This window comes from Macrotis lagotis, chromosome X (assembly GCF_037893015.1).
Source record: "Macrotis lagotis isolate mMagLag1 chromosome X, bilby.v1.9.chrom.fasta, whole genome shotgun sequence".
NCBI lineage: Eukaryota > Metazoa > Chordata > Mammalia > Peramelemorphia > Peramelidae > Macrotis > Macrotis lagotis.
Genome location: NC_133666.1, coordinates 631,610,669 through 631,623,591, shown reverse-complemented (window position 1 = coordinate 631,623,591; position 12,923 = coordinate 631,610,669). Strand labels below are relative to the sequence as shown.

The following is a 12,923-nucleotide window of genomic DNA, read 5'->3' as shown; positions in this document are numbered from 1 at the left end:
TTCATTGAATCCTCATAACAACCGAGGTTGGTTTATCCCCATTTTATAGATGAAGAAACTGAGGCAAACATGTTCAATGACTTGCCCAGGGTCAAACAGCTAGTAATTTTCTGAGGCTGGATTGAACCCAAGTCTTCCTGATTCTAGGCCCAGCACACTAACCAATGGTCCATTTAGCTGTTGGTAATAATGATGACAACTATGATGATACAAATGGGATACTGAAGCCCAAATAAGGAAAACAATTTTTTCAAGATCAAATAACAAGGAGTGGCTAGTTGGCACAATGGATAGAGTGCTGGGCCTAGAGACAGGAAGACCTGAGTTCATCTAGCCTCAGACATTGACTAAGCTATATTAACCCTGAGCAAGTCACTAAACCTCTGTTTGATTCAGTTTCCACATCTGTAAAATAAAAATATTAATAATCCCTCCCTTCAGTGCTATAAAGTAGCTATTATAGCTAGTAAACAAGATAGGAGCCAGGATTCTACCCAGGTCTCCAGATTCCAGGGACCAGACTACCACAAACAGTTCCAGCACATGGTGATGAGGGAAAAGGACGAGGGAGCTGGAACCTCAACAAACTTTGTTCCCTACCCATCTCAACAGGTCAGCCCAGAACCTGTGCCAGCACCACATCTTCCCTACTGAAGTCTGAGTTCAATGGTACCCGGGTCCCACTGATTCCAGGTACACCATGCAAGGCCCACCACGGCTACTGTGACAAGTTTCATATCTGCCGCCTGGTGGATGAGGATGGACCAATGGCCAGAGTGAAGAATGCCATTGTGGGCTTCATTGAGCAAGAAGACATAGCTGCCTGGTTGAAGGTGAGGGCTCCCAGGAGTCTGCTAACTTGCTTTTGGCCTATTCCTAAGTTCTCTTCCCTGCTCTAGCATAAAAATATTTGAAGAGAAGACACAGGGGAAATACAGAAGTCACCCTTGTGTATCTGAAGGACTAGCTCAGGGAAAGGTGACAATGTCCCAGATCCCATCAAAGGGTGGCTATCACACTTCTCTCTCTTGGCCTCCCTTCCCATTGGAGTAGATTGCTCCTGATGAACTACCAGAAGTAATAACATGCACCATGTGGAAAATAAGGGTCCAATGAAAAGGCAGCACCCACCAGCTGTCACTTCTGATACTATTCAGCTCTTTTCCCAGAAGCTCTTCTCATCTGCCTTCCCTTTATCTCTCTGGACACTTCAGCAACAGTGCCTGCTCCTTCTCCTACACTTCTGACATATAGGAGCAAAAAATTGTGCCTTGCTCCCTACTATCACTTTCAAATCCTCTCTCATACCATCCCTTAAAGTTTATTCCATCCTCTCCAGTGATGTGTGATGCTCTTTGATAGACCTCCCCTTTGCACCTTTCCCTTTCCTACAATAATTTCAGCATCTGGCCCACAGTTTTCTTCTCATCACCTTCACCCTATTCTCCTGTTATCACCTTCCTCAACTCCCATGACTTCAGGCTCCAATCTAGCCTAATTACTCACAAGAAAGGTTACACTTTAGAACACTTAATGAACATCTCTGGAAGCAAAATACAACTAAATCCACCAAGTCTTTTATTTGTCTCTACTAGTAGAAACTGAGAAACATCCTTCCTTGAAGATGTCACTCCCCATTATCTCTGCATTTTAGGCATAATGAGAATGTTAAGATTAATATTATCTCTGTTTCTGCAGTAGTATTTCCAGTCACATGTAGAATAACAACAGCTAAATTCATATTTAGAAATAGTCTAAAAATAATGTGGGTTTTTTTGCACCCTCTTTATATCACTCTGCAGAAGAAAACATGGACTACACATGATGGAGATCCATTTTGTATTTTTTTTTTTCATGAATTGCAATGACCAAAAGTTCAACCCAAGTTTTGTTTTACTAACTAAGGATGAACTTCTCTATAGGTATCTAGGTTGATCCTATTGCCAGGTCTGTTCTTGAAGCCTTTCCGACATGGTAAAAACTGTTGGGGTTATAACTATACTGGAATAATCTTCCAGCACCCATTTGAGGATGAAGCACAGGAAGAAATTTATGGAGGTAGTGGATCCCAAAAGAATGGCTATGTGATTTCCTCCAGTAGTGTCTAGCATCTAGAGCAGAAAGCAGGGGTAACTATACAAGTTTGAGGTATGATCAAAAATAGAAGCAAGGGGCAGCTAGGTGGTGCAGTGGATAGAGCACCGGCCCTGGAGTCAGGAGTACCTGGGTTCGGGTCCAGTCTCAGACACTTGGTAATTGCCTAGCTGTGTGGCCTTGGGCAAGCCACTTAGCCCCATTTGCCTTGCAAAAACCTAAAAAAAAAATAATAGAAGCAAGAAGTGATGTAACTGAACTAGTTAGCTATATGGTCAAGAATATAAAGGGTGCAAAATGAGACGAGAACAGGGGTGATGGATGGGGAGAAAGTGGAAAGCCTGGACATGGAGAAAATAGTACAGAGCAGGCTTAGGGATGAGGGAGAGTTAGAGAGAGATGACAAGGATTTTAGGATGGAGAAAACAATTCCAAAGTTCTGGACCAGGGAACTGGAATATTTATGGGTGAGGGTCAGAGCAAAGTGTGGCTGTATGCACTTAATAAATGATTACAGATTGACTATTTGAAGTGGACATGGAAAGCATGCTAGTTGAGAAGGTGGGTCACCTGGAAGCCCAGAGGGTTTGATACATATTGAAAACTGAACTCAATGGTAAGGGCAGGTTGATTAGGGGAGAGAGGAAGACTTGGGACCATGAACTGTTTAAGAAAGGAGGGTGGGGTGGAGTCAAGAAAGCAGAGTAAAGGCAGGAATTCCCACAATCTCCCCCCCACCTCCCGCCACTCCAAATACCTTTAAATAATGACCCTAACCAAATTCTAGAGTGGCAGAACCCATGAAAGACTGAGTGAAATAATTTTCCAGCATAAGACAACTTGGAAGATATGTGGTAAAGATCTGTTAAACTGAGAATAGAAAGGACCACAGCACAGTCCAAGTCATGCTAGTATAAACTGGCTTCAACCATCCAGAAACAGCCTTTGGGGTGCCTGGGTCCCTGGGGGCACCTGAGTCCATGGCAGTAAGGACAATTTTCAGACCTCTCAGACCAGGGATTGCCCAAGCCAACTTGGAAGCCCAGCAAGAAAACTCTGCTGCACCAGAGTGAGTTCAGAACCCAGTCCAGGGCAGACTTCAGTGTAGACCCAGTCCTGGGAACCAGGAGTAGGCCTGGAGAGTCATCCAGCAGCTCTTCCAGAGTGCTCAGCCCACAGAAAACTAGGGAGTCCGGGGACATTGCAGAGGCCTCTTTGCTCTCCCTGAGTACAGCCCAGGAGAGCAGACAGACCCTTTCCTAAGATCTTGAAGGAATTGAGGTCCCTGGGGGATGTCCCTGCAAAAACCCTCAAAAGCTCAGGAAAGTACATTCTCCATTCTGGAAACAGAGCTCCACCATAACAAAGAGTTAAATTAAGTCATTGGCTGAGGAAATGAATAAACAATAGAAGAAAAAAGTCCATCATAGATAATTACTTAGGCCCTAGGGAGGATCAAAATACACACTTAGAAGATAACAACATCAAAGCTTCTATATCCAAATCCTCCAAGAAAAACAGGAAATGGTCTCAGGCTATGCAATAGCTCAAGAAAAGATTTTGAAAATCAAGTAAGGGAGGTAGAGGAAAAATTAGAAAGAAGTACTAAAGAAAATAACATCTTAAAAGTCAGTTTGGGTCAAATGGAAATAGCAATGCAAAAGGCCAATGAGGAGAAGATTGCCTTAAAAAGCAGAATTGGCCAGATGGAAAAGGAGATAGAAAAGCTCTCTGAAGAAAATAATTCCTTCAAATGTAGAATGAACCTAAGGGAAACTGATAACTGTGGTGAGAAATCAAGAAACAATAAAACAAAACCAAAAGAATGAAAAACTAAAAGAAAATATGAAATATCTTATTGGGAAAACAAGTGGCCTGGAAAACAGATCCAAGAGAGATTATTTAAAAATTTGGGGGGCTATCTAAAAGTCATAAACAGGAAAAGAGCCTAGATTTCATTTGTCAAGAAATAATTCAGAAAAAAATGCCCTGATATCCTAGAAACAGAAGATAAAATAGAAATTGAGGGAATCTGCCAAACACATCCTGAAAGAAATCCCAAAATAAAAACTCCCAGAAACATTACAGCCAAATTCCAGAACTCTCAAGTCAAGGAGAAAAATATTACAAGCAGCCAGAAAGAAACAATTCAAATATCACAGAGGTACAGTCAGGATAACACCAGATTTAGCAGTATCTATATTAAAGGCTCATAGGACTTAGAGAATACAATATTTTGGAATGCAAAAGAGCCTGGATTACAACTAAGAATCAACTACCCCACAAAACTGAACATCCAAAAAGATGGACATTCAGTGAAACAAGGGACTTTGAAACTTTCCTGTTGAAACAACCAGAGCTGAACAGAAAGTTTGATCTTCAAGAATAGGACTCAGGTGAAGCATAGAGAGGTTGGATGGGAAGAGAAAATTAAGAGGGACTTAATGATGTTGAACTGCTTTTATTCCTGCATGGGAAGATGATACTGATAACTCATGAACCTTCTCATTTATTAAGGTAGTTAGGAGGAGTATAGATAGACAAGGCACAGGAGGCAGCTGAATATGAAGGTATAATATAATGATGGAATTAATGGGCAAGAAAGGAATGTACTGGGAGAAAGGGAAAGGTGAGGTAGAATGGGCTAAGTTAGTTCACATAAAAAGAGGCAAGAAAGTTTTTACAATGGAGTGGAACAGGGGAAGGCAAGAGGGAATGAGTAAGCTTTCATTCTTGTCAGAAATGGCTCAGAGAGGAAATAACATACACACTTAATAGGGCATAGAAATCTATCTAACCCTAGAGAAAAATGAGAGAAAAGGTATGGGATAAGGGAGACAGGAGGGGGGTGGGGAGTAAGTGATGGAAGAGAGGGAAGATCATGGGAGAGGGTACTCACATACAACACACTTCTGAGCAGGGACAGGGTGAAAGGAGAGAGAGAATAGAATAAAAGGGAATGGGGAGGAATAGAATGGAAGCAAATACAGCTAGTCATGGTAACTGTGGGAAAAGATATTGAAGCAACTTCTCTGATGGACTCATGATAAAGAAGACAACTCATCCCAGAGACAGAGCCATTGGAATCTGAACACAGACTGAAGTACTCTTTTTTTTCTCTCTTACTGTTCTTGAGGTTTCTTTGTTTGGAGGGGGGGACAGGGGTTTATGTTTACTTTCACAACTAGATTATTATAATAATATAAAATAAATAAACCATAAAGAAAAAACCAAAAACCAAAAAAAAAAAAACTCATTATGCTTCTTTAGAGGATTCTAGGAGACAAGCTGAGGCTTTCAAGGAGAGAGTTACTGGCAGGTATATTGAATCCGACATAGGAAAAGTTGACCCACTTTACTTGAAGAAAATACCATACTATATGTCAGCCCCCACTAATGAATTCTTTCCATGTTCTCCGTGGACAGTCTATTTGCCCAGCTGCCTAATAGCCTACCTTCTTGTCCCTCCAGGAATTTGGTTAATGGCTATGGAGACTGAGATCATTAGGGGAAAATTATAAAACAGTTTTGCTTTGCTTCAGGTTGAAGCTCTTATGCTTCTAATGAGGCTCTGATCTTCTGATCTCCCCAATGGAAAGTTCCATTTTTAATCTCATCTTTTTTTTTTTTCAGCATTCTGTCCAGACCTCTCCTTTTCCTCCTTCACATTCTTCCTTGTGTGCACACTTATCCTGTTCTCTCTATTAGATTATAAGCTTCTTGAGGGCAGGGACTGTCTTCATCTTTGTGTAACCTCTCAAAAATGAACCTCCTTCCAATCAATAGATCATGACTATGGTGTTGCAAAAGCACTGAAGAGCTAACAAAATCACTAAGCATAGACTATGTTTATTTAAAGGCAGTAAATAGGGGCAGCTAGGTGACTCAGTAAAAAGAACACCCACCCTGGAGTCAGGAGTACCTGAGTTCAAATCCAGCCTAGCTGTGTGACCTTGGGCAAGTCACTTAACTCTGTTGCCTTAACTTTAAAAGAGGGTAAACAGAGAAAGGATTTGCTGAGCACTTTTAAAAAAGCAGTAGTCCTAGACCCCCTTCTATGCCAGGAATGAACACAATTTCCTTTCTTCCCAGAGATAGTTATACAAAACAACTCCCAATATCAATTAGTGAAGTCCCTGCTTCCTGCCCTGTGAGTCCCAATTCAGTGTCAGTCACTGAACTTTCCTTTAAGGTCTACACACTTCCTAGGTTCAGTGCCTCCATCTACCCACTATCTATCCTATCCCTTGATCTGTGCCACCCTTCCCGAATCTTCTGCAGCTTGGCCCTGGAGCTCCTTGGTGTGAACTTCTGCTAACCAGCTCTGCAAGTCATCTCCCTCTTGTACCTCAGCCCTGAAGAGAGGCTGTTTTCTTCAGCCCAACTCCTGGAGAAGTTAGGTGATGTAGTAGACCTGGAGATAAGAAAACAAGGCTCTGACACTTACTACCTAGATGTCTCTGGGCAAGTCACAATCTCTGTTTGCCTCAGTTTCTTCATCTGCAAAGTGGAGATAATACTTGCAGAATCAATCTCCTGTGATGGTTATGAGGAAAGCATTTTGCAAACCTGAAAGTACTATATAAAAATTGATTAGTATAGATTTAAAAACATTTTTAATCTGAATGCTTTCCTTTCAGACTCGCTGGTGGGTCATTCTTCTGATCATCCTGACCTTAGCAGCAATGATGTCCTTCACTGTGTTTTTCTTTGGAAGGACTGTAGACAGTGAGAAAGGTAACAAAAAACCCCAAATCAAACCAAAACAAAAAGGGCATGGGTCTGGTTTGGAAACACAATTTGTGGATGAGGATTGGTAGTAATTGTTCTTCATACTTCCAACTTCCAAACCTATATACCATCCTTTTTTCCCTCTCTCCCTCCTCTAAGGAATAGAAATGACAAGCAGGACCAAGGAGTTGGACAAACCACAGCCCCACCTGACTGTGACCCACTGGGAATGGACTGAATTCTACATGGAGACCACTTGTCTGGAGGAGACGAGGATTGAGCGAGTCACAAGGGTCCAGTGAGCCTCACCTTGTCCCATAGTGCCTATTTGCAGTGGAATGACCATTCCACTGTCTCATCAAGGAAAGAAATAAAGATTTGTCTATAGCAATTAAATCAAAGCATAATAGCACAGTAGAGAAAAGTAGACATAGGGTATTACCTAGACTCTTAAATTCTCTAAGCCTCAATTTCCTCACTTGTAAAACAAGGGGGTTTTAATCTCATTGGATTTTAAAGGTGTGTCCAGCTCCAACATTTCCTGAAATTCTCTACATTTTTGAGATCTGTTCTTTCCCTTTGGCTTTCCCCAGACCACCCTTTAATTCTATCAGGACAAGAAACCTGGGCTAGTGGGATGTAAAGATGGTAGTATTTAGGGAACAGAACCCTTGGGGTCACCTTTCCTTGAAGCCTTCTTTAATCACAAAATTTTCATAGGATTTAGACACTAAATACAACTTTTACTATGTTCCAGAACTAAGGGTCAATATACAAAAAGAGACAAAAGACGGTCTTGCTCTCAAGGAGTTCACAACCTAAGGATTTAAATTAAGATCTGGGAGGGCCCTTAGAATAGAGAATAGCAGAACTAGAAGAGACTAGAAGGTTCCTTAGGACACAATATCAGGGCTTCTTAGAATATAGAATATCAGAGCTGGGATGGTCCTTAAAAACACAAGTTCAGAGCTGGAGGGTCATCAGAGCACAGAAAATCAGAGGTGAGAGGGTCCCTAGAAGGCAGAAGATCAGAGGTAAGAGGGCCCCTAGAACACAGAAGATCAGAGCTGGGAGATTCTTTCAAACATAGATTAGCAAAATTGGAAGGCCTTTAAGATCAGCTTCCTTCAATAAGGATTTGCTCAGGATCCCAATGATAGGCCTAGATGGCAGAGACAATTCAGAGAAGGTCAACCAGGAAGTTGTCAACTACTCCATACTGCCATACTTATTTCATCCTCATGCTTAGTGTATAAAAATCTTGTCCCAGAGCTGGACCCTTGGGGAAGAGTCCAAATCTCTGACTTCTTGAGTCTCTCTCTAGGGCCACTGCTGGGTACACAGTAAAACACACACTTGGTGAAGTAAACTGGATCTAACTCAGATTCTGTATAGTTTTTGTTACAAGTGAGAGGAGCACCTGGTTCAAATCCCAGAAGAGTCTTTCCTTTAATCTTGGGAAAATAGTGCTGTGAACAGGGAGCCAGAAGGCTTGGTTTCTAAACTCCAGCTCTGTCTCAGATCCTGACCTGGGGCATTCAGTCCTTCCCTTCTCTCTTCTCTTTAATTCTTCACTGTGTATAATGAGGGGACTTGAACCAGGTTTCTGAGGACTCTGATTTCATCCATCCAGGAAATTCAAACTGAGCAGCACTTGCTCTGCAATGGGCACTGGAAGGGCCTTGTGACTTTCCTTGGGACTCACACAGTCAGTGGGGAAGACTTAACCCCTGGGTCTTTTTGACTCCATGGAAAGCTCTCTGTTGAATAGGGCAGTATCTTCTGTATAATTGCATGTATGTTCATAATCAAGGGTGAGGAAAAGTTAATAGATCACTACTATGAATGCCTCTCATAGGAACTCATGGGTTTTGTTCTTTACAGTTTTTTATTTTTTAAAAATTCAATTTCATTTTTTCAGTTGCAGATTCTTTCTTTCTTCTCCCCAACTTCTCTCTTACTCATTGAGAAGGCAAGAAATATAAAATTAGACATAAATATTAAGTCATGCAAAACAAATTCTAAAAAAAAAACACATTCTAAAAAAAAGAGGAAAATGTTTCACTCCTACTCTGAGTCTATCAGTTCTCTCTCTGGAGGTAGATAGAATTTTTCATCATAAGTCCTTTGGAACTGTGGTGGGTCATTGAAGTGTGTTGAAGACTTAATTTTTCTTTAAATCTTTATAGATTGGCTTTCCTCTATAAACTGTTCTCTGCACACTTCACATCAGTTCAAACAAATCTTCACAGGGTTTTCTGAAACCTTCCCCTATTTTTTCATCTTCCTTCCCACATTTGTCAGTTTTCTTTTTTTTTTTTGTCATGTTAATCAAATGTATGTGAGGTGGTCCCTCAGAGGTGTTCGAATTGCATTACTCTTACTAGTAATTTAGAGCATTTTTTCAGAGATAGTTTTGATCTCTTCCTCTGAAAACTGTCTGTTCATATACTTTGACCATTTATCAATCAGGAAATAGTTCTTATTCTTATAAATTTGGGTCAGTTCTCTATTTTAAAAATGAGATCTTTATGAGAAAAATTTGTTGTTCTTATCTTCTTTTTGTTTAGGTAAAAATATTTTAATTTTATGTAACCAAATTTTGCATTTTACTTCCCATGAAACTTGTCCATGTCTTGTTTGGTCATGAATTCTTCCCCTCTGCAGAGGTCTAACAAGTAATTTCTTTTATGTTCATCTAATTTGTTTACACCGCCTTTTGATCTTACTATATTTCCCCATGTATAAGATGCACCCTTTTTTGGAAAATTTAGGGTTTAAAAACTGGGAGCATTTTATACAGTGGTTGTAGATTGTTTTACTTGCATTTCCTGCTTTTTTTGTACTTGTTGTCTTTGCGCTCATTGTTTCACGTTTGCTACTGGTATATTAGGTTATGTTTTGACACATTCTGCCCAGAAATGGCTCAGAAAGATTTTTGAACAGTGCTGAATTCAAATAAAAGTGATTCAGTTTGCAAAAGTGAAGGGAATTAAAGTATTTGTTCAGTACTTTACCAATCAAACTTCCAAAAAAATTAATGAGCTAAAAAAAATTGTAACTAAATTCATATGGAGAAACAAAAAATCAAGAATATCAAGGGATTTAATGAAAAAAAGTACAAAAGAAGGTGGCTTAGCCCTACCTGATCTGAAATTATATTATAAAGCATCAGTCATCAAAATTGTCTTGTTGTGTCATATATATTCCAGGCTAAGAGCTATGAAGGGTTAACACAGAAATAGTTATGTGCTTTAACCAGCAAGATGTACTTCAGAGCTTAGATAAGGGAGTAGCTGCATGTCTGAGCTAACAAGGTGTATTCCCAGGCTCAGATAGATGGCGCATTCTGAGATAATTACCTTCTGCACTTTATCAAATCACTGTTTGGTTCTCAAAACAATCTTCATTCTGTTTATCAAAACACTGTTTGGTTCTCAAAACAATCACCTAAGACATACACAAGGATATGCATGTGAAAAAAATGCTTGCTAAAACACTTATGTAATTGGTTACGTAAATGTAGAGTATAAAAGTATGTATCCTGTGATCAATAAACGAACCAGCTTATGCATCATATTGATGTCAGCCTGGGTTCCCTCCTCCGGACTTGACATTGTCTGGTACTAGCTAAGAAATAAAGTAGTGGATCAGTGGAATAGACTAGGTGCAAAAGAAACAGCAGAAAATGATTATGGTAGGCTGCTGTTTGCTAAACCCAAAGAACCCAGCTTCTGAGATGAGAACTCTCTCTTCCATAAAAACAGTTGGGAAAATTGGAAGTTAGCATAGCAGAAATTTAGATTAGACCAACATCTCACACCCTATATCAAGATAAGATCAAAATGGGAGCAGGATTTAGACATAAAAGACAATATTATAAGCAAACTAGGAGATCAAGGAAGGAATAGTTTATCTCTCAGATCTATGGAAAGGGAAGCAGTTTATGACCAAGGAAGACATGGAGAACATCATTAAAAACAAACTGGATAATTTTCATTACATTAAATTAAAAAGCTTTTGCACAAACAAAACCAGTGTAACCAAGATCAAAAGAAATGTAGTAAATAGTGAAAAAATTTTTACAACTAGTATTTCTGAGAAAGGACTCATTTCTTTTTTTTTTTGTTTGTTTTGTTTTTGTAAGGCAATAGGGTTAAGTGATTTGCCCAAAGTCACACAGATAATTAAAAGTGTCTGAGGCCAGATTTGAACTCAGGTCTTCCTGACTCTAGGGTCAGTGCTCTATCCACTGCACCACCTAACTACCCTCCAAAGGACTCATTTCTAAAATATATAGAGAACTGAGTCAAATTTATAAAAAAACAAATCATTCCCCAATTGACAAATGGTCAAAGGATATACAAAGGCAATTTACAGATAAGGAAATCAAAGATATCCATAGTCTTTTGAAAAATTGCTCTAAATCATTGCTGATTAGATAAATGCAAATTAATGCATCTCTGAGGTACCACCTCACACTTCCCTGAAGCTAATCCCTCATTTATTGAGAAGGCAAGCAATATGATACTTTATTCATATAAATCGTTCAAAAGTTTCTATATGGTGGTTATCTTTTTCTTTTTTTTTGGCCTTTCTAGTTTTAAGTATAAAGAGTATAATTGGGCCATAAAAGGAATTTGATAGGACATCTTCTTTACATATTTTTTCAAACTGCTTATGTATTATCAGATTTAATTATTCTTTAAATATTTGGAGAATTATTCTAATTATTCCATAATTCCAAATTCACTTGTAAATCCATCTAGTCCTGGGATTTTTATCCTGGGGGGGTTTCATTTATGACTTATTCAGTTTTTCCCCCCAATTTTGAAGACTCATCCAATTTTATTTTTTATTTTATTTTATTTTTTTTCAAGGCAAATGGGGTTAAGTGGCTTGCCCAAGGCCACACAGCTAGGTAATTATTAAGTGTCTCAGACCGGATTTGAACCCAGGTACTCCTGACTCCAAGGCCGGTGCTTTATCCACTACGCCACCTAGCCGCCCCCTCATCCAATTTTAAAAACTTCTCTTCCTGAACTCAAATCTGACCTCAGACACTTGGTTGGTTCTTGTCCTTTGTTACAAATGACATCACTATGTTAAAGACAAGTTATAATGCATCTTCATATAATGTATTCATATAATGTGTCCATGATTTGAAGCTCAGAATGCTCTACCACAGGTTGGGCACAAATAGTCCATGTGAACACCTGGGGTGAGTACTCTAAACTGACATATGTCATCTTTCCTTTTAGCTGCTTCAATTCTGCCTTCCTCATAGAGGGCAACACCCTCACTGATGAGGCATGCCATGCTGGATAGTCCTGTGCCAATGTCTCCAGTGCTGTATAATCAGTTCTAAAGTTCTTCAGTGAGACCTTCAGGGTGTCTCAGTATCATTTCTTCTAACTCCCTTGTGAGCATTTGCCCTATGTGAAATCTCCATAAAATAGTTTTTTTGGCAAGTGTATGTCTGGCATTCTAACATGTCCAGCCCATCATAGTTGCATTCTCTGTAGTAATATTGGAATGCTAGGTGGTTTAGCTCAAGAAAGAGCCTCAGTGTCCAGTATCTTCTCCTGCTGGGTGATCTTCAGAATCTTCCTAAAACAATTTAAATGGAAATGATGCAGTGTCCTGACATGACACTGATAGACTGACCAGGTTTCACAGTCATACAGCAATGAAGTCAGCACAACAGCTCTATAGATCTTCAGTTTGATAGTCAGTCTAAGACCTCTTTTCTCCCACACTCTCTTTTGGAGTCTCCCAAATTCTGAACTAGCTCTAGCAATGCCTGTGTCAATCTCATTGTTGATGTGTACCTCCCTGGAAAGGACACTTGCCAAGGTAAGTGTCCTTGTCCACAGTACTCAAAACTTCTCTACTTGCTGTAATCAATGGTACCACATACAGATGGTGTGGTACTGGCTGATGGAGCACCTGTGTTTTCTTGTTGTTCATTGTTAGACCAAATTAGCATGAACAGCAGAGAATTGATCCATATTTAGTTGCATCTCAGCTTCAGAGGCTGCATTGAGGGCACAATCATCTGCAACAGAAGATCATGTCCCAACACTCTCTCCCCATTG

General features: G+C 39.8%; 1 protein-coding gene across 1 annotated transcript in view; it reads left to right on the top strand.

Moving 5' to 3' along the window:
* The window catches only part of LOC141500578 (disintegrin and metalloproteinase domain-containing protein 10-like), a 78,865-nt gene extending 67,376 nt beyond the window's left edge, over positions 1-11,489 (top strand). Inside the window, 3 exon segments of the mRNA XM_074203883.1 lie at positions 613-833; positions 6,735-6,831; positions 6,985-11,489. Of these exon segments, the coding sequence (XP_074059984.1) occupies positions 613-833; positions 6,735-6,831; positions 6,985-7,127 (461 nt within the window). The 3' untranslated portion in view covers positions 7,128-11,489.
* The last annotated feature ends 1,434 nt before the right edge of the window (positions 11,490-12,923 follow it).